The 27,453-nt window shown below is 44.0% G+C and overlaps 1 protein-coding gene across 10 annotated transcripts in view; it reads right to left on the reverse strand.

Annotated features, from left to right (window-relative positions):
* The window catches only part of Osbpl1a (oxysterol binding protein like 1A), a 191,967-nt gene that overhangs the window by 44,819 nt on the left and 119,695 nt on the right, over positions 1 to 27,453 (reverse strand). For all 10 annotated transcript variants that reach the window (XM_059246373.1, XM_059246372.1, XM_059246374.1 and 7 more), the window contains one exon: positions 17,542 to 17,698. In XM_059246373.1, the coding sequence (XP_059102356.1) occupies positions 17,542 to 17,698 (157 nt within the window). The remainder of the gene's footprint in view (positions 1 to 17,541; positions 17,699 to 27,453) is intronic.

Raw genomic sequence — 27,453 nt, forward strand, 5'->3', positions numbered from 1 at the left:
ATGCTTTCTTTTATAAGTTGCCTTGGCCATGGTGTTTTATCATAGCAACAGAAAAGTAACTAATACACCGGAATTCTTTATCATATGATTGAGCCAATTCTGTCCAAATAGTCTTTTTCATTTAATTGACATGGTGACACAGAACACACTTGCAAATGCCACACTTAACTTTCCTGTGCTTTAACTGACATTAAAATGGGTTAAAGCTGACCCTTGTCTTTGGCTCTCAGGTTACTTCTTCTCACCAAGTGCATCTTTGGGAGATGAGGAGCACGGCTCCTCCATCTAAGCTTCTATTCTGCACCCAGAGGAACGGTCTTGAGCGTAGCCACACTGTCAGCAGTGGATTGTAAGTGTCCCCACTGCTCTGACTCAGAACAGTAAGGTCAGCGAGCTCCACACCCCACTTACGTCTGCAGTTCCATGTCGCCATCTTCACTCATCCCTGCTGCGACTTTTGTGCAGATCTGCCCATCACTGAACTGCAGCTCTCCCGGAGGTCAGAGGGCATGCTTCTTCTGCCTCCTAATGCTACCAAAGATCTGATACAGGACAGGTACCCAGTGTTTAGAAATACATGGACCTACTATCTTTTAAGTTAAAAATGGATCGAAGAGTGAAAATAAGATATACTTTCCTAGCAAGTGCACTGAGAACACAGTTCATCTCTAAGCCTTGTCTTAAATAGTACTCCAAAAACCAGCTTCTTCAACACACTTTTTGCTTCCACTGAACAAATGAACATTTCATGTTATTAACTATTCTGCAGTATTCAAGATTTTAAGTAGCCCCATATTCATTTGGATATTCACAAATGCAAAATCCAATCTAATTCTTACCTCTGATTCAAGACCAAAGGAATGGCAAAAATTTCCACTGAGGTAACAGGAGATGAGCTTCCAGTTGCCTGCAGCTGTGACCTAACATGTGCCTGTGTACCAGTGTGTCCATCACCTGTATTCAACTGAATTCTTCCTCTTCTCTCTCATATCTCAATTTAAATGAAGCCTAATGAACACTGCTTGTATCTCCAATTTCTGTTCCCTGCTGGTGCTTACTAAGCACCTGACTGAAACAGGTTTCCAAATTAGAAAGACATAGAGGGGAATTTATGAATGTAAATTTGTAAGATGAAGATTTTAAGTGATACTATAGCATAAATTATAAAAGCAATAAAGTCTTAATTCATTTATACATCAAAAACAACATAAAACACAACAAAAAATCTGTATATGGCTCATTTTAGGATACAGTTCACAAGTGTATTCTTCAAAACCAAGGCTAAAAGGGAAATATTTGGGTAAACCTTCTAAGCTCATCATTAAGTAAACATTTTTTGAAATGTACCAAAATCCACGGCTGGAAATCCCGTTCTATTCCTTCTTTGTCCTGGCTAAGACATAAGGGGTCATCAGAATGTAATGCAACCCATTCTCTTCATCTGAAAGGACAGCAATTTCAGCAAAAAAGTATTCATTCTTAAAACACACAAATGGGGTTAGAGAGACGACTTAGTTGTTAAAATGCTCTCAGTATAAGCATGAGGACCCCAGTTCATATCCTCAGCACTCACGGGTGCAGTGACCTGCGGCTAACTGCAGAACTGGGAGTAGAGGAGGGTGGGGGACGAAGACAGGCAGGTCCCCAGGGACTCTCTGGCGAGACAGTTTAGCTGAAACTGAGCCCCAGGATTAGAGAGAAATCTTCTTTGAAAAATCATGAGGGAAGGGCTTAGGAGATGCCTCGGTCAGTCGAGTGCTTCCTGCAGAAGCCTCAGGGCTGAATCCAGACCCTCAGCACCCGTGTGAAAACCACGCATGGCAGCATGTGGTGAGATTTTTGTTGTACTCTAATAAAACTTGCCTGAAGATCAGAGGACAGAGCCGGCCACTGAGTTAAACAGAGGTCAGACAGTGGTGGCACACACCTTTAATCCCAGCACTTGAGATCTCATGCCTTTGCTACCAGTATTTGGAAAGCACACACACCATTAATCCCTGCACTAGGAAGGTTGAGACAGTAAGTGATAAAGCTGGGTGGAGAAAGGCATATAAGGCGGGAGGAGACAGGAGCTCAGAGCCTTTCAGCTGAGGACTCAGGGGCATTCAGTCTGAGGACTCGTGGAGTCAGGATCGGCTGAGGAGTTGGAGAGGTGAGAAGTGGCTGTGGCTTGTTCCTTTGTCTCTCTGATCTTTCAGCATTTACCCCGATATCTGGCTCCGGGTTTTTATTAAGACCATTTAGGATTTGTGCAACAGCAGCACACAGCTGTAACCTCAGCTTGTGGTAGGGGAGAAGGAAACAGACAGGTGAGTCCTTGGAACTCAATGGGCAGTCTACCCAGCTGAGCTGATGAGTTCCAGGGTTAGTAACAAACCATATCTCAAAACATGGGGTGGGAAGCAATAGAGGAAGACACCAAATGCTGGCCTCCGCTCACACACCTGCACACATCACACCACCACATATAAAGCACACAGCCATATGTCGGGAGTGACAGAAAGACTGCCAACTTTCACGTCTGGCCTCCACTCACACACAACTCTTTCCTATCTCCCCCTTCTCTTCCCTCATCTTCCTAGTCTTCCTCCCCGCCTCCTTCTCACACACACTATTTTTTTCAAAATGCAAAGATGTTGCTGCACAGGTACTTAGACTAAAATTGTATTGCCATCAGTTTTAAGGTCTACTGAACGCACAGTTTCCATCAGAAATACAGCAGATGCTTAGTATATGACTTGAAGATAACCATTACACCAGGGTTTTCTATTAGTCAGGGCTCGTGGGTAAGTAAACCAGCCCACAGTGCATTTACAACATACACTTCTTCTCCTGTCAACAAGGACAACACATACTCCAATGTCACAGAGCAGGGTGCTCGAGGCAGTGTCAAGACACTGATGAATTTAACTGGAGACAGACACGGTCAGTGATCATGAGGAACACGAGGGCAGGCTTTCTAACTGTGTGTCAGTTCTTGAGGAGGAGTCATAAAAGAGTAACTTAAGAGAAATTTTAAAGTGTTCTCATCAAAACTTAAAACTTCTGCTTAAAAATTAATAATTGTGTTTATTATTATTATTATTATTAAAGGTCTGTTGAACCCGCACTTTGCATCAGGAATAGAGTGGATGCTTAGTACATGACTTGAAAATAAACTTTACACCAGGAAAGAAAAAGTCACGTTACCCAGTAAAATAGTTATGAAATATATTTGTGACTGGATTGGAAGCCACAATATATAAAGACTCAATGATACAAAAACACAGAAACAATTTAAAATAAACAAAAACTGCAAATGCTTCACAAAGACAGGACGTGGTTAATAAACACGTGGGCAAATGGTTAGTGTCACTGAAGAACAGCCCCCAAACCACAGAGCGGCACTGGCTCCCGGCTGCCAACAACAGATGCAGGTGAGGATGGGACAGTGACGGTTCTTGCGCATGCTGACAGAATAGATAGCGCAGCTCTGTGGAGCCAAACATGCATGTCTCCTACGACCTGACAACTCTACCCTGCTGGGGAACAATCCTTTTCTACGCTGTGAATATGTATTATTCTCAGTGGTTAATAAAAAGCCGACAGGCTGATAGCTGGGCAGGAAGTTAGGTGGGAAAGCGAAACTGAGAATGCTGGGAAGAAGGAGGGAGGAGTCAGGAGAGACGCCAGCCAGCCACCAAGTAAGCAGGACATGTAGAAAATGAGGTAACAAGCCATGAGGCATGTGGCAAGGCATAAATAGAAATATGGGTTAATTTAAGTGTAAGAGTTAGCTGGTAACAAGCCTGAGCTATTGGCTGAGCACTTATAAGTAATATAAGCCTCAGTGTGGTAATTTGGAAGTGGCTGCTAAGACTGAGGGAGAGGGAGAGTAAGTTTTCTCTAAGGGTGTGGCCCCTGATAGGTCAACCACATTCCAATGAATGTCACACATCCAAAAGTGTACTGGCAGCTCATCCTGAACCTCATGGTTTAAAAACAAGTGAGGACACAAAGTTGGGTAAAAGTATGGAAGGGTTGGATCTGGGAGGAGTGAGAGGCTTATGTGATCAAAAAGCAGATTTTAAGATCTGTGGATTTCATTCTACATGCAAACCAAACAAACTACATAGTAATCTGTGAGCACAGATCATAGTTTGTAACCTTTTTGGTCTCAGGACCAATTTAAATCTTACAAGTTACTGATGGCTCCAAAGGATTGATTTTCTTTTGATGTAGGTTATATGATTAACAAATCAGAGAAAATTAAAATGTTAAACTTCTTTAATTTAGCAAGGTAATGATTTAATAACCATAAAACCAGTACAGTTAAAAGCACATTCTCAGAAAAAACACAGACCAGCATCCTTCTCTCGCAAAGTCTTTAATGCACAGGCTAATGAGACAACTAGATTCTCAGAAAAGTTTCTGCACTCCACATTGTTATATATATATAATATATATATAATATATGGTCTTCAGCAACTCTACAACAGACCTATGGGCAAAGGGGATGAAAAGGACACATGTCTTTGTAAAACTATAAAAGGTGTTCCTTGAAACAATCCCTAGGGGTCCGAAGACCCCACTTACCCCAACCATTTTTGTGGGGCTGGGGAGATGGCTCAAGGGGTGAAGAGACTGGTGAGCAAGCTGAGGACCATGTAAAGCCTGGGGCAGCAGCTCAAGCCTGTAAGGCAGGAAGAGGGTACACACTCTCCCACAAATACCTCTGCTGTGCTCAGAGGAAATGGGGCTGTGTTATTGGTAGATTTGTTGGTGTCAAAGGCAACCAGCTTTCCTTCACTACCCAGAATTCCTTGAACTCTATGCTAAGAACCTGAATATGCCTGGGGGGATCAGAAGCTTGACGGGAGCACTGAAAGGTGTGGCAAGACCCACAGTTTGCTCTCCTAATGGAGGTCTAGTGTTTAATGGAAATAAATAGTTGATCCTTTGACACGACTCTGGGCATGATGATTTTTAATAGATTGTATCTTCCTGGAACACCAAGATGAAGACTGCAGCTCCCTGTAATATGGACTTGAGAAAAGCAGGAATTATTAAACAACAAGTTACAGAGAAGCAGAGAGGAAGCAGGCAGAAGCACCCCACTGCCAACGTGACCACGCCGTCCATGGCTCTGAACTTTTCAGTCTAGCGTTACACCCACCTTCCTTCCCAGAATGAGTAGTAACAACTTGCTTGTGACTGGCTTTTGAGCTGGTTCAACACCCTGCTCTAACTTCCTTTACAGAGGTAAACCGATGCCGCAGACAGTTTCCCATCAGAGGGGGTGTTTCCAGTGGCAGAGCTCAAAGTCCGGCTCTGTCCCGCTTGATGATGCACAGTGCCTCCTCAGGGCTCCCTTCTCCTGTCTGACTGTTGCCCCTTTCCTAGTAGCTAGTTTCTTCTGCTGAAGACAACAGAGTTGGAAACACAGTGAGATCCAGCAGGTCCCTGGCTGAGAGTCTGTTTCTGCTCAGCCAGGCCGTGTTGATTCTACCATAAAGGAAAACAGCCAAAAGTCTTGACTTCCACCAGTCCTGAGAAAAATGTGCTGTTATTGAAGAAAAGCAATCCCCATAAAAAACGCTGTCATTTAAACCATTATTCGTGAATCCTCTGGGAAGTCGGTGGACGGGGCTTACAGGAAGAGGGAATACTCTCTGAGGCTGTTTGTGGAGATGTATTTCCATTTCAGTCTTGTTTTAAAAGCAGCACCACTTGAAGTGTGTTTGTGTTTCCTTCTGGGGACTTAACTAACAGCCATTTGGGAAAATGGTGCCAGTTTTTTGTCAATCATTATATGGAAGCAGGAAACAGAATCAAAAGCTGAGGCAAATTACCTTGAGTTTCAGAATAGGATATTTCCCCTAGATATCTCTGTTATTCTAAGTAGCTACCAAAAAAAAAAAGCCAAAACTTAAAATAATTTGTTTGTGTATATGTATATGGTGTACGTACAGGTGGAGGGGGTTCTACTCCTTCACCTTCTTCCTGTCTCAAAAGACAGGACACCACTGACCCCCGAGTTGGATTGGCAGCCAGAGTCCTAGCAATCCTCTCTCGGCCAGGTCAAGCTATCAGTCCCTCAAACCTGCTGGAAGGCTATAATAACACCTGTCTTACCTATAAGTCAGAAAATATTTTAGGAATCAGAAAGTGACAATACAGGTACTTTCGAGACACCAAATTACAATCTCAGAGCAAGATCAGCCATCATGACTGTGCACACACTGTGAAGAGCCCTAGATCTACGGCTTGGTGTAAGCCAGACTATAGCAGTCTCCAAACCCAAGCAGACAGGCCCCTGTCAACATGCTGTGACTGTGTAAGGTTCTGCTGAGCTTGGAACAGGAGCAGGTGAGGACAGGTCAATGCTTGCCCGAGACAAGAGCTATCTTAACCTCAGGGCAGAAGCAGCACGTAAAGTCAAGACCATGGCTCCTCTACCTGCTAGAAGGACTTCTAACAAGAAGGCTTGAGACACCAAAGCACAGAGTAAAATGCTGCTGTAAAGAATCTACGGTGTGTGACCCTCCCACTTGCCCACAGAAGCCTGTTCTGCTGAGAATGCAGCTGGCCTTGCCTGGCTGTGTTCCCCCATGTGGTACTCGGGCTCTAGGAAGACACCGCACATCTCAGATCTCACCAGAAGCTGGGCACATCCTGCTCTAACACAAAGCACCTCCTGCCTACGCCATGCTCCACTGCACATGGACCAGTGCACACTCAGAGCTGGCTCTTCTCCTTATCCATGTCTGTCCAGACGGCAGACCTGACTGCTTCCGTGCAGAGAAGCAGTGTCCACAGTGACACGAGGTACTGCTGCCACACTCACTGCAGTGTCTCTCAGGGTAGCTGCGGTGAAAGAGTTCCCTCTTAATTTCAAATCCTGACACAAGACAACAAGCATGGATCCCGTCTTAGATACCCACAGTGTTTTGAAGAGAGCGGTGTATCCAGTGATGTTTCCCTCAGAAGATCTTAGACGAACAGAGCAAACAAAGTAACAAGTATTGAAATCACTTCTGTGGTTTCTACAATGGCTCCTGTATTTTTTTCAACCCTGCAAATCCTTTTTGTTATCTGTAGGGTTTTTTTTTTTTTTTTTTTTTTTTCATGAGCTAACAAGCAAAGAAAACAAAACTGAAGAACTCTAGGTAGGTCCCCTGAGGCGGTTCTCTCCTGGAGGCAAAATTTCGATTGGCTCAATTCCAAAGGGCGAAAGACACTTGAAGTAATCCTGCAGACCAGAACCAGCGTGTGTCAGCAGACGTTAAGGTGCTCAACTTATGACTTAACACAAGATGTATGGAGTATATAGATTAAGGCAGACCATTAGAAGGCCATGTTACATTAAAAGGTACTTCCTAATGTTCAAAACCATGTGCTCATGAGTGTGGGTGGGGTGCACGAGGTACCACCGCAGATAAATGGAGCAAGACAATACGCAAGACCAGAGAGAAGGGGATGAGAAAGAAGAGAGCATAATGATATGTACGTGTGGAAATGTGTGCTTCGATATGTATTTAATGACATCTTTCCCTGACACTGTGAGGACTGAAGTGTTTTTGAAACAAACTTGAAATAGAAACTGGGTATTTACCTAAGAGACTGAGAAGGTCTCTGGATCCAAAGGAGAAAGTAATGAGACCTCTGCCCAGGGAGAGGCAATGTCAAGGGACAAGGAAGGAGGCGCAGGCAGGCTTACAGGCCTCCTCAGCTCTTGTTTACTCCACCGACAGGGCAATGGCGCAGCGCAGAGCCCAGCTGCCTTCACCAGAGAAGGCCAGGCTTCGCCTCAGCACACCATGGAATGACATAAAAAGCAAGGCTGGCACACTAAAACCAGACTTTTTTTTATCTCACACTTACCAAAAGAAAACAGTTTTATCCGTGGACCGATGCTTTCACCTCAGCTTCCCCTTTCCAAACCACTCTCAAAGGACAAGACTAACGCTCTAAAATATGTCAAAGCCTTTCACTTACGTAAAAGGAATGAATGTGCAGGACTTGGCAGCTCACACCTGCAATCCCAGCACTCTAGAGGATGAGGCGGGAGCATTGCTGTGAGTACAGGACAAGCCTGGGTTACACAGTGAATTCTGGGCTAGCATAGGCTACAGAAGAGAACTGTCACAGACAGACAGACAGACAGACAGACAGACAGACGTGAAAAGTAAGCAAGCACCTATTCTTACTCCTGTGGAATAGCCTTCTGTATCTATGATTCAAAGGTCCCCAGATGCCTTGTGCAGATCACCTAATTTAAGCATCAACAGCCAGTAAGGTAAACTTTGTTGCTATTTTACTGACAAAGTTGAATTTCAAGGAAATTATTTCTTAGCCTATGGTCAAGAAAGCGGCACTAAGTGGGATTCAGACTCCCAAAACTCATAATAACTACACTATTAGCGTTGATTGATATGTCTTCTTTTTCAAAAAGACTTACATACATGAAGACCCAGAAATTTTAAATTTAAAGGTATCATTACTTAAGTAATTTTAGTAAACCTATTTCCTACAATAAGATAAAAATAGAAATTCTAAGAATTATTTTTCTTTTTGACAAGTCTGAAAAAAGCCAGGTGTAATGGCACACAACTTTAATCCCAGCATATGGGAGGCAGAGGCTGGTCTATGTCTGTGAGTTCCAGGCCAGCCTGATCTGAATAGTGAGTTGTGGGACTGCCAGGGGTACACAAAGATCCCATGGGGGGAAAAAAAGCCTGAAAAAATATATTCACATGGGAAAGCCAGTTTCCTTGATGATCACATAAAGAACCTGAAAACTGGTAAATTCAACATTCTTTCAAAAAATGGGTAAAATGTTGGGTTTATTTACAAATCATCCTCAATTATGCTTTTGAACTCTAAGCCACATTTAATCTATCACAAATGCAAATTTTAAAATGGAAGCGTATCAAGCCGGGCGGTGGTGGCGCACGCCTTTAATCCCAGCACTCGGGAGGCAGAGCCAGGTGGATCTCTGTGAGTTCGAGGCCAGCCTGGGCTACCAAGTGAGTTCCAGGAAAGGCGCAAAGTACACAGAGAAACCCTGTCTCGGGGGAAAAAAAAAAAAAAAAAAAAAAAAAAAAAGGAAGCATATCTAAACAACGTCCGTCCGCACAGCCATCTGTCCATCTGTTCGGCTGCTCAAGAGTAATCCAGTTACAAACCAGGTGGAAAAAGACCTAAAACTCGGGGTCACTGCCGGTTCTCAAGCGGGGAAAGAGGCGAAGTTACAAAGTATCTTTTGTCTACAGGAAAAACAGAGTGGGATAATCAGCTCCAATGTCATAAACTAAAACAGACCAGAGGCAACACTCAGCTGCTTCTAACCAAGTTTCCAGGAAAATGGAGCAGGACTCTAGGTCTAGAACAGGAGCTAAACAATACAAGCCTGCAAGGCGGCTCTCAAGGACATGTATGTACTGTACGCGTAATACAAGCCTGCAAGGCGGCTCTCAAGGACACGTATGTACTGTACGCGTAATACAGGCCTGCAAGGCGGCTCTCAAGGACACGTATGTACTGTACGCGTAATACAGGACTGCAAGGCGGCTCTCAAGGACACGTATGTACTGTACGCGTAATACAAGCCCTCAAGGCGGCTCTCAAGGACACGTATGTACTGTACGCGTATTACACCTACTGGAAGTTGGGTTTGAGCAGATGGCTAGGTCTGGTAAAGTGCTTGCCTCACAAGCATGAGGTCCTGAGTTCAAACCTATAGAACCCATGTAAAAAGCTGGGCATGTTAGCCAGGCGTGGTGGTACACGTTTAATCCCAGCACTTGCAGAGGCAGGTGGATCTCTGTGAGTTCGAGATCAGCCTGGTCTACAAAGTGAGTTCCAGGACAGCCAGGGGTACACAGAGAAACTCTATCTCGAAAAACAAAAACAAAAATGAACAATAAAGCTTGGCATGCAAGATGGGAGGAAGAGATCCCTGAACTTTTGGCCAGCTACCCAGGCCCATGTGGGGAAGTTTCAAGGCAATGAGAGACCACGCTTAAACAAAAGACTGAAGGCAGCTGCAGAATGACCCAAGGTTATGTGCTGACCCACATGCACACGAGCACCTGCACAGACACACATACAAAGCATCACAAACAAAATGGAATCCTATGGAAAGGACAAAGAGGAGCTCTCACTGACCACAGAGGGGGAAATAAAGTAAGATATTTAAACAACTCTAGTCCATATAGTCACATGTCACTTTTGAGGGGAAGCCTTATATATCATTTTGTAAAGAGGTACTTATTAGCTTGTGTGGAGTAAGTGTGTGTGTGTGTGTTTCACATATGTGTGTGTGTGTGTTTCACGTGTGTGTGTGTGTGTGTGTGTGTGACAGCCCTGAGGCTGATGTTGAGTAGCCTCAACCACTTTCCACCTTATTTTTTTTTGAGACAGGGTCTCTCTCTCATTAAACCTGGCCAGAGATCTCCAGCGACCGGTCTGTCTCCACTTCTCTTCCACTGGGATTACAGACGCATGCCATTGTGTCCACTTTTTTTTGGTTTTTCGAGACAGGGTTTCTCTGTGTAGCTTTGCACCTTTCCTGGAACTCACTTGGTAGTCCAGGCTGGCCTCGAACTCACAGAGATCCGCCTGGCTCTGCCTCCCGAGTGCTGGGATTAAAGGCGTGCACCACCACTGCCCGGCTGTGTCCACTTTTTAAGTGCATTCTGGGAATCTGAACTCAAGTCCTTATGCTAGCATGGCACGAATAAGGTCATCTCCCCAGCCCAGCAGCTCTTTTAATAGAATTCTGTTAATAAACGTGAGGAAGGCAGGTTTGAAATAGCACTATTTTGTAGCGTCTAAAGAAACATGGATGAGGACAATGATCAACAACGGCCACTAAAGTCATTACGTAAAAGGCTGCCAGACACCTTTCCCATGAGACAGTCAGCTCCCAAGGCCCAAACCAGGGAATCGCTCTCAACACAAAATAAAAAGAAACCAGACAGCATATATATTCTCCTGACTGATGTAGCAGGAGGTATGCCTTGTCCCCACAGTATGTGTGTCTATGCAGTGTACCACACCAAACACTACAACTATAATAATAACAATAATAATAATAATAATAACAATAATATCATCAACCCTAAGCCTGGTCAAACTTCTGAATAGAGTGGTTTAAAGGATGTTCAGGGGCAAAGCCCATGTTAAATGACACTCCAGGCATGTGACTAGCTATGACACTCGAGAATATTGTGCAGAACAAATAAAGGGTAGGAAAGCCTAGGAGGAGGGGAACAGAAAGCCTAGAGACTCTTCTAGCCATTTCTGTCAGACGGAAGATGTGGAACTTCTGGGTCCTTATCACTAAGTGACATTTCAGATCCAATTACTAAGACACAGTTATGAGACAAGCAGGGAAATTTGAAGACTAATTAAATATTTGAAGATATTTAAGAAACGATTACTCATTTATGGTAATAAATGGTTTTGTGATTTAGTGGGGGAGAGTCCGTATTTAAAGACGAAGAGCACTCGCTCTAGCAGCACTTCGCTAAAGTGAAACTAATACAAAAACATTAGACTAGTCCTAGTGTGCGCACATACAACATGCACAAAGCATTCCATGTTTTCTTTTCTGTCTTTTTGTGTCTGTTTTGTTTTTTGAGACAAGGTCTCTCTGTGTAGTCCTGGAGCTCACGATGCAGACCATTCAGGCCTCTAACTCATGGAGATCCTCCTGCCTCTGCCTGGGATTAAAGGTATGCACTACCACACCTGGCACACTTCATGTTTTCTAGAACTAAGCTGAAAATATCTATTGCACAACACAATGAATGTTTACCGCAATGCGACGCAATATAGATTTTAATTATTCTTACAACAAAAATATGTATGAAGGTAATGCATATGTTAATTAGCTCTACTTAGCCATTCTATGGTATACATATATTTCAAAAATACCATGCTGTACACAACACATCTATACAATTCTTTCAATTAAAAAATTGTGTCCTAGCCAGGCGGTGGTGGCGCACGCCTTTAGTCCCAGCACTTGGGAGGCAGAGGCAGGCGGATCTCTGTGAGTTCGAGGCCAACCTGGTCTCCAAAGCGAGTCACAGGAAAGGCGCAAAGCTACACAGAGAAACCCTGTCTCGAAAAACAAAAAAAAACAAAACAAAAAAAAATTGTGTCCTAAAAAATAAATATTGCCTTTAATCCCAGCACTCGGGAGGCAGAGCCAGGCGGATCTCTGTGAGTTCGAGGCCAGCTTGGGCTACCAAGTGAGTCCCAGGAAAGGCGCAAAGCTACACAGAGAAACCCTGTCTCGAAAAACCAAAAAAAAAAAAAAAATAAATAAATAAATAAATATTAAAGCTAATATATCCTAAAGTTTAGCTTTAAAGTTACAGGAAATGAGCTGAAGTTCAGGCGAAACAAACGCACATGCATGATAATGATGCTAATGATAGATACACAGGGTTCAAAACAGTATTTTCTATACTTCTAGGCAGGCTCAAAATTCTCTGCAATAAATTTTTAAAAATGGAGCTACTCACCTGAAAAACTAGTCTTTATTTGTATTTTTCACAGGCTAGATAAAGAACACCAATTCCTTAGCTTTTTGCCATGCAGTTCATTCTAGCAGAGCTGCAGATTGCGGATGCCCCAGAAAACTGCTCTTACTGGCCCACAGTGAGTGTCGTCTGCTGAGGACAGGCTAGAATGAGCACCCTCAGGTGAAAGTACATCTTCACTATATTGTCCTCCCACATGCCCATGGCTGGGACAGACTTGTGCCTTTCTAACTGCTGTAAAGACCCTCCGGGCTACAAAGAGCACCTCAGGAGAAGGGTAAGACAAAGGGGTGGGCCTGTGGCACCCTGAGCCTCAGCCCTGCTTCCAAAGAGCAGTTTCTCCACTATCTTCTTTTCAGCCTAGCGTAGCAATGGGTGACTTTGCCAAGTTATGATGTCACAGTTTTCCTACAGGAATTCCTATCAATGAGCAGCCCAATCTGGGCTTATGATGAACTGTGGTGAGCTTAGGCTCATCCTGCTTTTTCTCCTTCCTAACATACTCCAAGTGAGCTCATGGCCTGCCAGCTTGTTCCTAGGATAAGTTTTAAAATCTGAACCCTCATGACAAGTCCCATCTGGCAAGCTGGCCCCCTTCTTGTGGAGAAGTTCCAGGTGTCATTTTGCAGATGAATTTCCTGTAACCTTAGTGGTCTGCTGAGTCTGAGGTCAGTGCTTCAGCAGTTGCCCTCCAATTTGCCAGTCCCTTCCAGGTGATCCATGTGCACTGACCTCCAAGAACAGACACCTGCAATCTCCTGACTGGCCACAGTCAGCCTACATCACAGTCTATAGTACCCTCACCCAACCTCCACACTGCTAACAGGATCACCCTCACTGAGCTGCTACAATAGGCTGTTCCTTAGGACTCTATAGGGTGGGCTCCTCAAACACGCTTATGCCCAGCTGGTTATGGGATGCCTCATGCCCAGACTGCTTGAGATTTCTCACTGTTCTCCCTCCTCCCTTCCAGGCAGGGAAGAGCAGTCTCCAGTGACTTCACTGCTGCTTCCTGCTGTCCCTAGACCCTTCTACAAACCCGACTAATTCTGGGCAAAGTTCTTGCTCTTTCACTGATGGCTCCAGTGATGAGTTATGATACGAACTAAATACTTCACTTTACATTTTCTCAATATATTTGTACTTTCTGGAAAATACTGACATAGATTGTATGTTTCAACCTCTTTACTTCGGCTTGTCCATGAACCTCTAGAACAAAATCTTCATATATGGAACACAAATGTTACCACATTCCTGTTCCTTCAGCTACCTAAGACTTCACATCAAAAGTTGTCATAGTGGGAGGGAAGGTTACTGCCACCTACCTGGAGGTTCACCCCACCATCTCAGCATAACAAACCCTATGATCCTCAGCCACCTTTAAGACAAAGAGCTTCCACTCGGGAGGCAAAGCCAGGCAGATCTTTGGGAGTTCGAGGCCAACCTGGTCTACAGAGTGAGATCCAGGACAGGCACCAAAACTACACAGAGAAACCCTGTCTCGGGGGTGGGGGGGGGTGGAGGGGAGACAGTGTCACTCGAATCAACAAGAAAGTGAACCTGAATTATTACCATCAGATGAAATAAACAATCTACCATTTCTGTTGTGAGAAATCTTTCTCCACCTCGAAATTATGAAGCTATTTTAAATTTCACATTTAGGTGTTTGGTTCATCTGAATTTATAATTATGTGCAGTCATTTCTTGGAATCTACAGAGCATCAGTTCTAGGGCCCTGATTCCTCATATAAAAATCTGCAGATGCTGGCGCCAGCTACGTAAAATTGGGTTCTATGTGCACAGAAACCTGTGTACCTCCTTCTGTATATTTAAATGATCTCCAGAGCACTTGTAATACCTAACGTGATAAAAATGTTAGAATAATCAGTTCAACATTTGAAAGTACTTTCTATATATAGTAGCTTAAACCCATAGAAAATGAATCTGCAGACAGGGAGAGAGACAGACCCACTGCTCACCCTCCCCAGAGCAGATGACTATAATCATTCCATACCAAGCCCTGTCTCTCCCTCCCCGATCTGCTATACAAGTCTTATTACACATGATCAGCTTTCCTCCTTATGAGTCTTTCCTACAGGTCCATCTAGCTCCTGGAAAAGCTGAACTAAGTATTCTGTCACAGGCCTTGACATTTGGTAGAGAACATGGCATCCATCCTTTCCTGTGATCTGGCTCCTGGTTTTGATTCTTCAAAGTCCTTTTTACTTCATGTACACCTCAGAACCTACTCCCCAGTTTCCATGGAAAAAGAATGTATTTTGAATTAAAATTACATTAGATCTACAGATCAACCTGGCAAGAGGACCTCTGTGACAATGAGTGTTCATTTTCAATAAGTATCATTACCTTTTTCTTCCTGTATGAGTCGGTGGTATTTTTGGGGGGAGGAGTAGCTAAAATTGATAAGGCTGTTACTTTCAGCAGATGCTCTAAATGTTTCTTTTCCTCTGTTGATAATTTACAAAAATGTAATTCTGTATGCAACAACCTTGCCAAATATTTTTACTAACTCTCATACTTCTTTATGGACACTATATGTCTTCTATGTAGACAAATATGCCATCTGTGGAGAGTGACAATTTTATTTCTCAAGTTTTTTGTGTGTTGTGTCTCTGGCTATGGGCTCTAAGAACAGTAAAAAATAAAAAGTGAATGAATGAATGAGTCAAGAATCCTGTCCACCTCCTGATGCTGTAATTGTCTTAATGTCTCATCACTAAGCATTTCCTGTAGCTGTTGACAGCGCAGTGCCTCTGCTGTTGCGGTTTGCTGCAATACTTCCTAACTGGGGGTAAGTTCATCTACCAGGAAGGATCGCTTGTGTCTTCTCCAACCTGTGGGAGGGGTTGAGACAAGGAACGACATTCACAAAACCTCCCCTGGGGCCAGCATGTGCTGACTCCGCCCTTTGTATCTGTTACTTTATATCGAGTGACATGTTGAAACCCACAGCTAACACTTTAACTAAGGGAACTATTTGGGGAAAGGTGCTGCAAGTTAAAAGATCAGAGCGCAAAAGAAATTAGGTGCAAGTACAGAGAACTGCTCCTTTGGAATCTGGCCCAGATGGCTAGAAGCCTTGTCAATGTAACCAACCATAGCGTGGTAGAGGCTGAGCACTGACATACCAACTACGTATATTTTGTGTGTGTGTGGAGGGGGAGGAAGTACTGTCTAGATGAATGTAGTTGAGATTTTAATCATTTTTATATTAAATTTCTACTGGACAAATAGTTTCATGAAATATTAGAAAAATGGTTGAAATACTTTTAAAAATTATCAGCATATCAGTTAAGCTGGGTTTATAATTAGTAAAATTTCTCACTTCTTATTTAAAAAAAATTGTAATCCACATATACCCATATATCCACTGACTACAGGGCAGCCTTTTAAAACACAGACATTTGAAAGCCTCCTGTCAAAGCTACCTTTCCCAAGCAGGCAATTGTTAGGCTTATGACAATTTCCTAACTTCTCCACTTTTGATAAAACAGAGTAACAGAAGATTGTGTCATACAGTTACAATTTTAACAGGATGCATCTTGCTGTATAAATGTAACTTTTCTGGTTAGGTCTCTAGTTACTTAAGTTTCCTCTCCCTAAGACTTGGCCTGAGTTGATCTTTTCTGAACAATTCCAAGTTGCGTATTTGTGTCCTTCTGGGTATGACTGAGAACAGAATACACTAGCACAGTAAAGTCACACTGGATACAAAACAGCTCCTGTCTTGTGACAGTGCGCATTCAGAAGGGTGAAAGGTCAGAAGGGAATCCCACAGGCCACAGCACTGGGCAGCTGCTGGGACCAGGCACCGCACTCATTTGGGTAATTTAGTAACTCTATCTCAAGAACTCATTCATTTTTTATTTTCCCAAATATTTTGCTTGTTTTCTCACTGAGAACAATACATATGTGTTTACTAGTAGGTGTTTCATGTCCTGGACACACATTAGTCCTGTGTTCCACAGATACTACTGCTAAGTGCAAAAAAGAGCTGTGAAAGACACTCACTACCAGCCACACCATCAGTAATAGTGGACCCCACTGAAAGAATCAAACTCAGTAAAAGAGAGCTGTTTTCATCTAGCTAGTTCCTAAGTGTCACATGAATTTTCAAGACATCTTAAAATCCATTTATATTTTAAAAAGAAATGCAAACTAAGGTACTTTTTTAACAAGGGGAAGCACACATCAGAGCAGTGGTGTGCACATTGGTCCTCGACAATGCTTGAGGCAATTGTGGTCAGAATCATAGTGTTATACAATCTACAGTATGAACATACAGAAGACTGTTCTGTAGAAATTAACCATTAGCATCTCCTTACAAAGAAAACATGGTATCTTTCTTGTTGGTAATTTTATAAAATATGTCTCTCCATGAACATCAACAAGCAGTCTTACCACGCTGTCTGTGAACTTGTCAGAAACCAGAGAACTGGGGTGTCTGTTACATCTTGTCATTTCAGATTATCTCTAGCACTAGCCCATCAGGGGAATAAAACCAAACTAATGTTATTAGAGCATGTAAAATGGATGTGTTCAGCAAATCCTGGCCTTAGGAACAGCCTTTGTTTAAATTTAACTAGATTGTGACAGCAGGCTGGCAACATTACTATTCACTCTTAAAACCAACAAGAAGATCAAATGACTAGGAACCAAAATAGCATTGGGAGGCAGAGTCATGAAAGATGAATGATGAACGGGAGCAGAGCATCAGCTTCAGTGGGTGGTTCTGAGAACCTTACTCCAACCAAGGGCAGCTCTGGACATTCCCTGAAAGCCCGGCTGCTGCAGCCGGGCCTGTGCTCTGCCCTGCACTTAAGCAGACAAAGAAAGGATTCCAGTGTAGCCCTGTCTTGGAGGGGCACAGCAAACAACACCAACACCCAACACTGGGGAGGAAGCAGAGGACAGCACTCGTTTTCACTCCCTCAAGCCGTGTGCCGGCGCCTCTGCCGGCTGCCAAGGCCACCGTCCACCGTACCTGTGTTTTTTGATGCCGTTGGAGAGCGCATCTCCCCCGCCACAGTCTTTTCCTTCGGACATTCTGTGTCTTCCACTGCTCACGGGCACGTCGTTCTCTTCAAAGGAGTGTGCTGTCACAGCTTCCAGGCAAGTCAGGGACCCCTCGGACTCGGAACCTGTGGCAGAGCAGGCTCATGGTGAATGGACTGAACTTGGGTGCAAGGCTTCACTAACAACGAATATCTCCCTCAAAGCCTCGGGCTGTGAAATTCAAGCTGCCTACTTTGTCCTTTCACAATCCATCCGCAAACACCTCCTCAGGGATTTCAGAGAACCCGCTCCCACAGCGGCTCGCATGGATTTATGTGACAGATGTACACTTATATAAAGTTACAATTAAACTGATTTTATATACTTAGAGGTAGCCAACGATTGCTGACTTCTTCAAGAAATCATACGCAGTAGTCTCCCACCCCCAAATTTCTATTCTCTTCCTTCTCAAGGCATCTTAACTATAGCTTACCCCCAAAAGGTTCAGTTTTAAAAACTCATGTATAATGGAAGATCTACAGCGGCTACACTTATCAGAAGTTAAAGTCACATCAAATCCTGCAGTAACAAAAGGAAAGGTAATTTAAAAAACACATGTAACAACACTGCCCTGGCATGATTCATCTGAATTCTTGGTGTCCTTACATCAGTTATCAGGCAGGTGGTGTAAGGGTGGAAATGCCACAGTTCCAGTTGCCTAAGTATTCAGAATAGAGCCATCTGCTTGCTGGGGACCACGATGGTGATTCACTTCGGTACCATCCATGGCAATTGCCCAGACCTTCACAGCCCAAATCTCCTCTGAGCATCTCCAGGATGCTTTGGGAAGGTGAGACAAGGCTCTGGGTTATCAACATGCGTGTTAATAACCTCCTGCTCTTCGAGTGGGGTCTTAGGATCTGAACCCCAGTTTTCTGACTCCTTATTTAATAATTTGTTTGGGCTCAAAGCAGTAGCCACTCACTCTCCAGAAAAGGTCTTTACAGGAGGGCTCTGTCTATGGTAGAGCACTATTCAGGTAGTCTAGGACTTTCCATATGACCCTACCCACTCTCTGAAACTTGTCTCCCGAGGCTGGCACAACCTGCTTGATGTGTGTTAGTGCTGAACTCCCATCTGCTACACATGTACTACAGCTCAACTCAGAAGCAAGGGGTTTAGGCCTTCTTTCTCCCTACTGCATGCTAGCACTCAGCTCAATGCATGGAGTCTTACTGTGATCCCATTAGGTTGATCAGGAAGAAGCAAATGCTGGCCCACAGTCTTAGCTGCCTCGCTGCAGCTTGCACCAGCAGGACACCTTGACACAGCTCTGTTCTCTCCTCACAGCAAAGACACACACTAGCAGTCCTCCCCAGGCAAGCCCCCTCCAAACCACTGGAGGTCAACTTTGGTTCAACGACTAGACGGAAAATTCCAGAAACTACCTGTAAGCGTTAAATTGTGCACGGCAAGGTGATAATATTTCATAGCACTGCCTTGCCCCGAGGTGTGTGATGGTCAATGTTAGAACTGAAAGCACCAGCCAAGGAGCTGCAGACCCAACTGTGCATCCATGCGGGGACCACCGCGGAGGGAAGGGGTTCACGCCTGCATCTTATAATTCGTTCACATGTAAACTATCAAGAGTTAAACAATCTTGTCTTGATTTGAAGTATGACTTGAAATGTACGTGTAGTTTGTAATTTAGATGTCAAAAATAAAAAAAAAGCAATCAAACTCTGGATTTATTCTGAAACGTTGCCATACACAGGACATTGTGTTTGAATTTAAGAGACTCAAATGACAGGGAGGGACTCGCCTACTCAAAAAGCTTGGTTTGTTTTTAACTAAAAAGCAGATGTTTGGTAAACAGTAAACAAGAGACACCAAGAGCTTCTAGAGCAAGAATGTCTTTCCCCAAACAGATCTCAGTGTGTCAAACACAAGCTGACGCCTGCTTTCTTCATGTGTGTTAGCCATTTTAGGAATACGTACAGGCACCGCCATGCTCATCCCAGGGACACACACTCAGATGGCACTGCAGACCCTTGTCCTCTCTGGCTAGTGGTACCTGCATTCCTTGTCCTGGTCATCTCCCTGTTCCACCTCCCAACCCTTCCCATTATACCTGGCTCCCTATCCTCCCTATCCTCCCCATCCGGCCTACCAGCTAAAAAGCTCTGGCAAAGGTCACTGCTTATCTCTCTTCTGCAGAGCCCAATGGCCACTTTTCGATCCTAACCGTGACTCATCTACCACCTGTGACACTGCTCAAACCACTCTTCCCTTTGTAGGAGCCATGTGCGAGGCTGGCACATGGAATTCCCAGACAGGAAGATCTGGCAGCTGTCTACGGTCCGACAGAAGTGTATGGTGTGGGAAATAGATGTGTTCAGTAAACTGTTCCAGGTACAGTAACAGAAGTCAGAACAGGGACAGTGGCCACAGGCCACAGTCTCCTTCATAGTGGAGAAGAGTGTCAGCAAAGGGCTGTGGCTGCTGAATGAGCTGAGTAAGCCGACAAGAGGAAAGGGGAGGAGGATAAAGTCACCACATAGGAACTGTCCCAGGAGAAAGACACAGGACGAGCCAGTGCGGGAGCAGCAAGATGCTCATAAACGAGCAAAGGAAGATGCACACACCTACTGCATAGGATGAAAAGGGGAAAACAGCAAAAGCAGGCAAAGGGCAAAGAAGACAGGAAAGAAATCAAGGGATGGCATCTTTCTGTTTTATATCAGAAGCAAGTGCTCCATGGTTCTGATGAACCATGCAGTTGATCTTGTGTGAAGGTAGGAAGCTCAGCATCCTTGGCAAGTGCAGAGGATGACATCTTTCTGTTTTATATCAAAAGCAAGTGCTCCATGGTTCTGATGAACCATGCAGTTGATCTTGTGTGAAGGTAGGAAGCTCAGCATCCTTGGCAAGTGCAGAGGATGACATCTTTCTGTTTTATATCAGAAGCAAGTGCTCCACGGTTCTGATGACCCATGCAGTTGATCTTGTGTGAAGGTAGGAAGCTCAGCATCCTTGGCAAGTGCAGACCCTCAAGGCAAGCAGTGTAGACTAGCCAGTGTGACAAAGACCACTTCCATTACAACAGGGACCTGTCCTTCATGGAGCACACCTTTAGCATCAAACATACCAATCCATTTCAAAAGGAGAGCCACAGTCACAAACTATTTCTATTCAAACAGGTTTATCTAGAGCAGATGCCAGCCCGTCACTGTTCATGTTTCCCACCTTTCCACTGCAGTTTCCCCACATCAGCACCAAAGCCATGCTGCTGTGGAGAGTCACCAACACTCATCAGAGCCTATCCACACAGGTGATTTTCAGGTCTCCTGGTCAATCCCTTCAGTGCCTCTGTGCTGATCACTCAACTCTGTACGTTCTTCCTTTCTGGTCCACTGTGAGTGGCACTAGGCCAGGTTTTATGACTGTCTGCTGTTACTGGGCAATCTATCACTGCTTTAGAGGGAAACACAGTATTGGAGAGGAGAGTGCTTCATGTCTCCACGTGCTGGCTACTTGTCCTACAGTATTTTGAGCCATAGAACTCACTTAAAAACAAAAACAAAAAACAAGAGTCAGAAGAAACCACACTGGAGTTTCAGCTTGGGAGATGCAGTAGTTTTGGAAGTTGATGGTGTTACAGTTTGTATCTCACACATTGCTGTAAAGGCTTGCATGTTAAAGGTTCCTCCCCACCTCTGAACTACTTGAAGGTAGTGGATTATGTAAGAGGCAGGATCTAGTGGAAGCTCTTGTGGTCTCTGGGTATGGTGATTTAACTGAGAATGACCCCCATATATTTTCATGCTGGAGGTTTGTAAGTGGGGGTGGGCTTTGATGTTTCAAAAGTCCATGCCAGGCCCAATGTCTCTCTCTCTGTCTCTCTCTGTCTCTCTCTGTCTCTCTCTCTCTCTCTCTCTCTCTCTCTCTCTCTCTCTCTCTCTGTCTCTCCTCCCTCTCCCTCTCTCTCTCTCTCCTCTCCTCTTCTCTTCTCTTTCTCTCTCCTCTCTCTCTCCTCTCTCTCTCTCTCTCTCTCTCTCTCTCTCTCTCTCTCTCTCTCTCTCTCTGCTTGCTGCCAGTGGATCCAAATGGATCTCTTGGCTACTTCTCTAGTCCATGCTTGCCTGCATGCCTTCATACTCCTGCCAAGATGGTTACGAACTTACCCTCTGAATCTGTAAGTAAGCCCCCAGTTACATGCTTCCTTTATAAGAGCTGCCCTGCACACAATGTCTTCACAGCAACAGAACAGCAGCTAAGACACAGGGGATGTGCCCTCGAAGGAGATGCTATAGGCCTAAAAGTAATGTGGCCAACTGATCATGGGCTGAAACCTCCGGAACTGTGAACTAAAATAAACCTTTCTTCTTCAATTATCTCGGGCATTGGTTACAGTGATGGAACACCAACAAATCAGATACAAATGGTGACACACAGCACTGCGGCTGTACCTAATCCCACCACACAGCATATTTTAAAAGGGTTAGTAAGCATGATAAACTTTCTGCTTGTAAATTTTACAATAAAAACAAAAACAAACAAAACCCCACAAAAATGCAGCTCTCAACAAAAGCTTGCTATGCCAAAGCCAAAGGCCTTACACATTTGTTGCATGAACTCTATTCTGTTCAGTGCTGATCTCAGTATCACCTTCAAAGATCACCATATGGGAGCATCATTGCTGCCATTGATTTTTCTACTAACATCTTTAAATGTAATTACAAAAAGTTGATTTTAATAATATGTAGTTAGATTCACAGCATACTAGGCAGTCATTTACCTTTCTCCTTATTTTCCCTACAAACACTTATGATCCTATAATAAGCAAATAGGTTTAAAGATTTTTGAGATGCCTCACTGATCCCTGAAAAATAGGGTAAGGGGGGATTCTGAAATTTCTGCCACCACTCCCTGATCATCTTCAGGACAGTTAGAGCCAAAAGACAAGAAAGGGGGAACCTGGTGTGGTTTTATTTGTGAGTCTACTCTACCCAGTTCCTAACAGAGGCAGTTGTGTTGTAATGGATGCTATATTTTACAGAAAAAGTACTGGAATAAAACAGTACAGAAAAGCATTAGGGTCAACACAACCACTGCCTGAAAACAGTGTTAATAGAATGGCTGAGATAATACAAAGCCCTCTAAAGTTGCTTTTAATGTGGTAAGCACTCACATTAAAACTCAGAATTAGTCTCCAGATATTTCAGATTGATTGTGGTGTGGTGGCTCGGATATGAAGTATACTCTATTCCTGTGGATTAAAGACCGTGTTCAGAGGTGCCCTTCAGACAGTAATTGGACAAGAGGACTCTACCTAAGTCAGTGGTTCTCACCCTTCCTAACGCTGCGACCCCTTAATACAGTTCCTCATGGTGTGGTGACTCCCAACCAGAAAATTATTTTCATTGCTACTTCATTAACTGTAATCTTGCTACTGTTACAACTCATAATGTAAATATTTTGGGGGACAGAGGTTTGCCAAAGGGATTGTGACCCACAGGTTGAGAAGCGCTGAGCTAAGCGGTGGTGGTGGTGGTGGTGGTGGTGGTGGTGGTGGTGGTGGTGGTAACTGTGGAAGGTAGGCCTGACTGGATAAAGTGGGCTGCTAGGGATGTGCCTTTGAATAACGTATTTTATTCCGGGTACCTGCCTATCCCACCTACTTCCTAGCCACTATGGGGTAATCATCTCCTGTCATTTCTCTTGATGTTCTCACTATAGGTCTACTGAAACTAAGCCAGTCAGCTCTGGCCTGGAACCAGGAGCAGAAAGGAACCTTCGCCCTGCAAAGTGACTTGCGCAGGTACTTTGTCACAGTGACAGAATGTGACTGACACAGTCCCCTTCCTAACTAAAACAGCACAGGACTATGACTAGGGTACCGTGACGCCAACATCACTCCAGAGTCCAGAAAATCCTTGCCGCTGCCTTTTCAGAGGCTAAGTGTGTTCCAGGTGTTGACTAATTAATCCTTCCTACCATTAAAAGGCTGGAAGAACAGGTCAGAGTTCACAATCTAACCCTGCCAATAATTTTCCTGGGCTGTCCCGGTAAGTGCTCTGGCATGACCTTTGAAGAGTAGCCCACGAACAAACAAGCACAAAGCAGAAGACTTGGAAGACCTGTGGACAGCGTCCAAATCACACTTCCTCCTCCTATTTAAGGTTATAGGGAAGGGCAAGCACAGGCTCCGTTTAAAGCTTTCATTGTTACGGCTCCCCATGCACTAGGACTGCGCTTAACCTGCCTGGAATAACCCAAAGTGCGGCCCGAAGTGTCAGCACCGCAGTCCTGTTTAGCAACAGACACAATCATACAAACTCAAACCTAGCACAGCAGTAAATGAGTGAGCGGAACAAGAAAGAAAAGAAAGTATGAACTGAAAATAAAATGCCTCCAGAGATGGTTGCCAGAGACTGCTGTGGTAATGTATGAGGGGCTGAGGAAGGCACGAACAGAATCTTGGCATTCTAGACACCCTCCCCAGAGGAAGTCTAAGGTCAAGGCAGCCACACTGCATGGTGGGGCTTGCGCCAGCACTTTCCAAAAGTGCTCTTGGTCCCTAAGGAGTAATCCAGCACTCTTTTCTTCAGTTTGTAAGATCTTTACACGGAGTTGAAGAATTACATGAACTACAACATATAGGTACGGGAAACCTTAGTGTACCTGAGTAATGAATCTCAAGCTGCCCATAGTGTACCTGAGTACTGAATCTCAAGCTGCCCACAGTGTACCTGAGTACTGAATCTCAAGCTGCCCATAGTGTACCTGAGTACTGAATCTCAAGCTGCCCACAGTGTACCTGAGCACTGAATCTCAAGTTGCCCATAGTGTACCTGAGTATTGAATCTCAAGCTGCCCATAGTGTACCTGAGCACTGAATCTCAAGCTGCCCATAGTGTACCTGAGTACTGAATCTCAAGCTGCCCATAGTGTACCTGAGCACTGAATCTCAAGCTGCCCATAGTGTACCTGAGCACTGAATCTCAAGTTGCCCATAGTGTACCTGAGTACTGAATCTCAAGCTGCCCATAGTGTACCTAAGTACTAAAATCTCAAGCTGCCCGTAGTGTACCTGAGTACTGAATCTCAAGCTGCCCATAGTGTACCTGAGTACTGAATCTCAAGCTGCCCTCTTAGTCTTGATTGACAGTCTTTTTCAAAATCATTTTCAGGAAGGTCACAGATGCACTGAAGTCCAGTTACAGAGTAATTGTACTTTGGAAGGGAGTTTCATGTGACCAGTAAATCAGCCTGTCACACACTAGCTAGAGGACTAGCTTCAGAGACAGTTTTCAAGGATTAATGAGATACGGCTAACGCCCTCCAAGTATTCGACCCTCACTATAGTGGAAGACATACAAAACCACTTCTGTAAACACACGTGTTTGAGAACGTGGGGGGACCTCACTTTGGGGAAGTCAGGGCCAGCTTCTGAGAAAACACAACACATAAGCTTCGGTGGGAGGGATGGAGACAATGTCAAGGCAAGGTGGAACCCCGGTGTCAGTAAGAACTGACAGGTGCTAAAGGGATGTGGCCAGAACAGTGAAGCACATTCGGAGAGGAGAGTAGTCAGGTCATAGAGTTTGGATTTGAACCCACAGGTGACAGGAGTAATAGATTGCTAGCTGGTTAGAGGTCGCAGTGTGCCACAGCCTGGCAGCTTTCTCTAAGCTCGCCAAAATGGAAACCCCTCCTTCCCCAGCAAGGCTTCCTGCTCTCTACCTGCCCTTATCTGAAGAATGTCCCTGGGCCTGCAGGACTGACCTTATCTAAAAGCTTCTCTAAACCAGATGCCTGATCATCTTTAGCTTGACCCTTGGCACAGATCCCTGCTGAGAAGACTTGTGCTAGGAGCTCTGCTATGGACCCTACTGCTACATACTAAACTTTGTGATAGGAGTGTGCCACTTAATGAAAATTAGGGTTTGTCCCCAGGCTCCCCAATCCTATATGTTCCTCATACTCTGCAATAAAATTGAGCTGGTTCACCAATGAAAATGAGCTGGTTCACTGAAATCTGTCTCCTGGAGGGCTGTCTCTATTTGTGCTCATGGGCCGTGTACAAAGCTTTCTGTTGCTCCTTCTGCCTCTTTCCCTTCTCACACTGATGGTCAACAGGCCAAGAGGGAAAGAGGACCCCCACAGATGGCGCCCAAACAGGGACAAAGCTTTTCGAAGCTGTTTCCAGCTGAACTGAAACAGGTTGTCAAGAGCCTAGGAAGGCTGAGAGGGTAGTCAAAGGCTGGTTTATCAGAAGCATCTGATGAGCTGCTCCAGATGAAGGGACAGGGAGCATTTATATCAGTTGGACTGGCTCATATTAGCTTTTAGTAAGTCCATAGCTCAATAGCTTGTAATTTGTAGGTGTTCCCCGGATGGTGATCGATAGCCAGGTGGAAATCTGTTAAGATACAGGCTGGGCAGAAGTTACAGTTTAGGAGCTTAAGAAAAAAAGAAAAATCTTACATTCGGAACCCTTTTTGTTCGATTTGTTGACAGATGGATGCAAGCTTTATGACTTTGATTCCTTGAAGCTTATATGAATTTTAGTTTACCAAAGGAAATAAAAAGTTTAGATATATTAGCATTACCATTGTATTGAAATCCACATTGTAGAAAAGGCAGTTAATTGGTGTCTGTAGAACAACGGGAACAGATCTACATCTTTGGGTTATAACAAAAGGTATGGCCTTGGGTTAAAAAGCATGAACATTTTTTCTTCTGTCCAGAGAGTCAGATATAAATTGGACAGAGGTGTCTTTGGTCTGATGAGAAGCACCTTTAAGTCTATACTTAGAGGACAATCAAAGGAAACTTAAAATCCTAAGCTTGTGACTGAACGGTAAGTAGTCAGTGTTTTCAGAGCTAGCTAATAGCTTGTCAGAACTCCATTGGTTAATGCTAAAACTTTGAGTTTTTAAAGTCTTAGTATAATAATAGCATAGCAAGGGAAAAATCTAAAACATTTTTATATAACTTAAGTCATTTTTATACCTTTATAAATTGTACCCATCCACATATCTTAAAAACACTTTTAGAGCCTCACAATCCAGGTCTTGATGTCCTCAGACCTCTATAATTTGCATTTATATACCTTAATAATTTATCAGCAATTATTTTACAAGATGATGACTAACATCTGTTTTTGACTTTGCACATGGCCCTACCACAGACTTGGATTAAAATCACAGAAAAGATTTAATAATTTGGGATTGTTAAATTCCTCAGCGTCCCAACATCAGCTTCCCCGAGTTAAAACCAGAGTGCTGGCAGGACAGTACTGTACCTGGGGGCTCTAGAGGAAAATCCCCTGATGGCCTCTTTCCACCCACGTGGGTAGAGGTGTTCCAGGTGCCTGGACACACTAACCAATCTCTATTTCTACTTGCATGCCATCTCTCCTCACGTGGCTATCTAATCTCCCTTTCTGCCTCTTCATGAGGGCATTTGTGAAAGGACTTTGATCTGACCTAGAAAAGCATGATCTCTGTATTGCAAAATTCCCTAATCAATCATATCTGCAACAATCCCATTTTGCAAGGCACTGTTTACAAGTTCTAGCAACTGGGAAGTGGGCCTACGTCTGGAGATCTGCTTCTCAGTACACCATAGCCAGGAACATAATGTGTGAAAAACAGAGACAAAGAAGGAAAATAAGGAGACCTATTGGAAGGGCAGTGTCATGTCTGTGGGATCAAAAGGAGAGAGTGGGCTAAGGCACCAGTGGTGAGTGAAGATTAGAAACTTACTCACTCACCCAATTTATATTTGCTGAGCACATCTTTTGACTAACATCCAGTTATGTGCAATCAACAAACAGAAGCTTATTAGGTGAAAGATACTCGTGGAATAGAAAATGACTATAAATATTTCCATA

This window comes from Peromyscus eremicus, chromosome 19 (assembly GCF_949786415.1).
Source record: "Peromyscus eremicus chromosome 19, PerEre_H2_v1, whole genome shotgun sequence".
NCBI lineage: Eukaryota > Metazoa > Chordata > Mammalia > Rodentia > Cricetidae > Peromyscus > Peromyscus eremicus.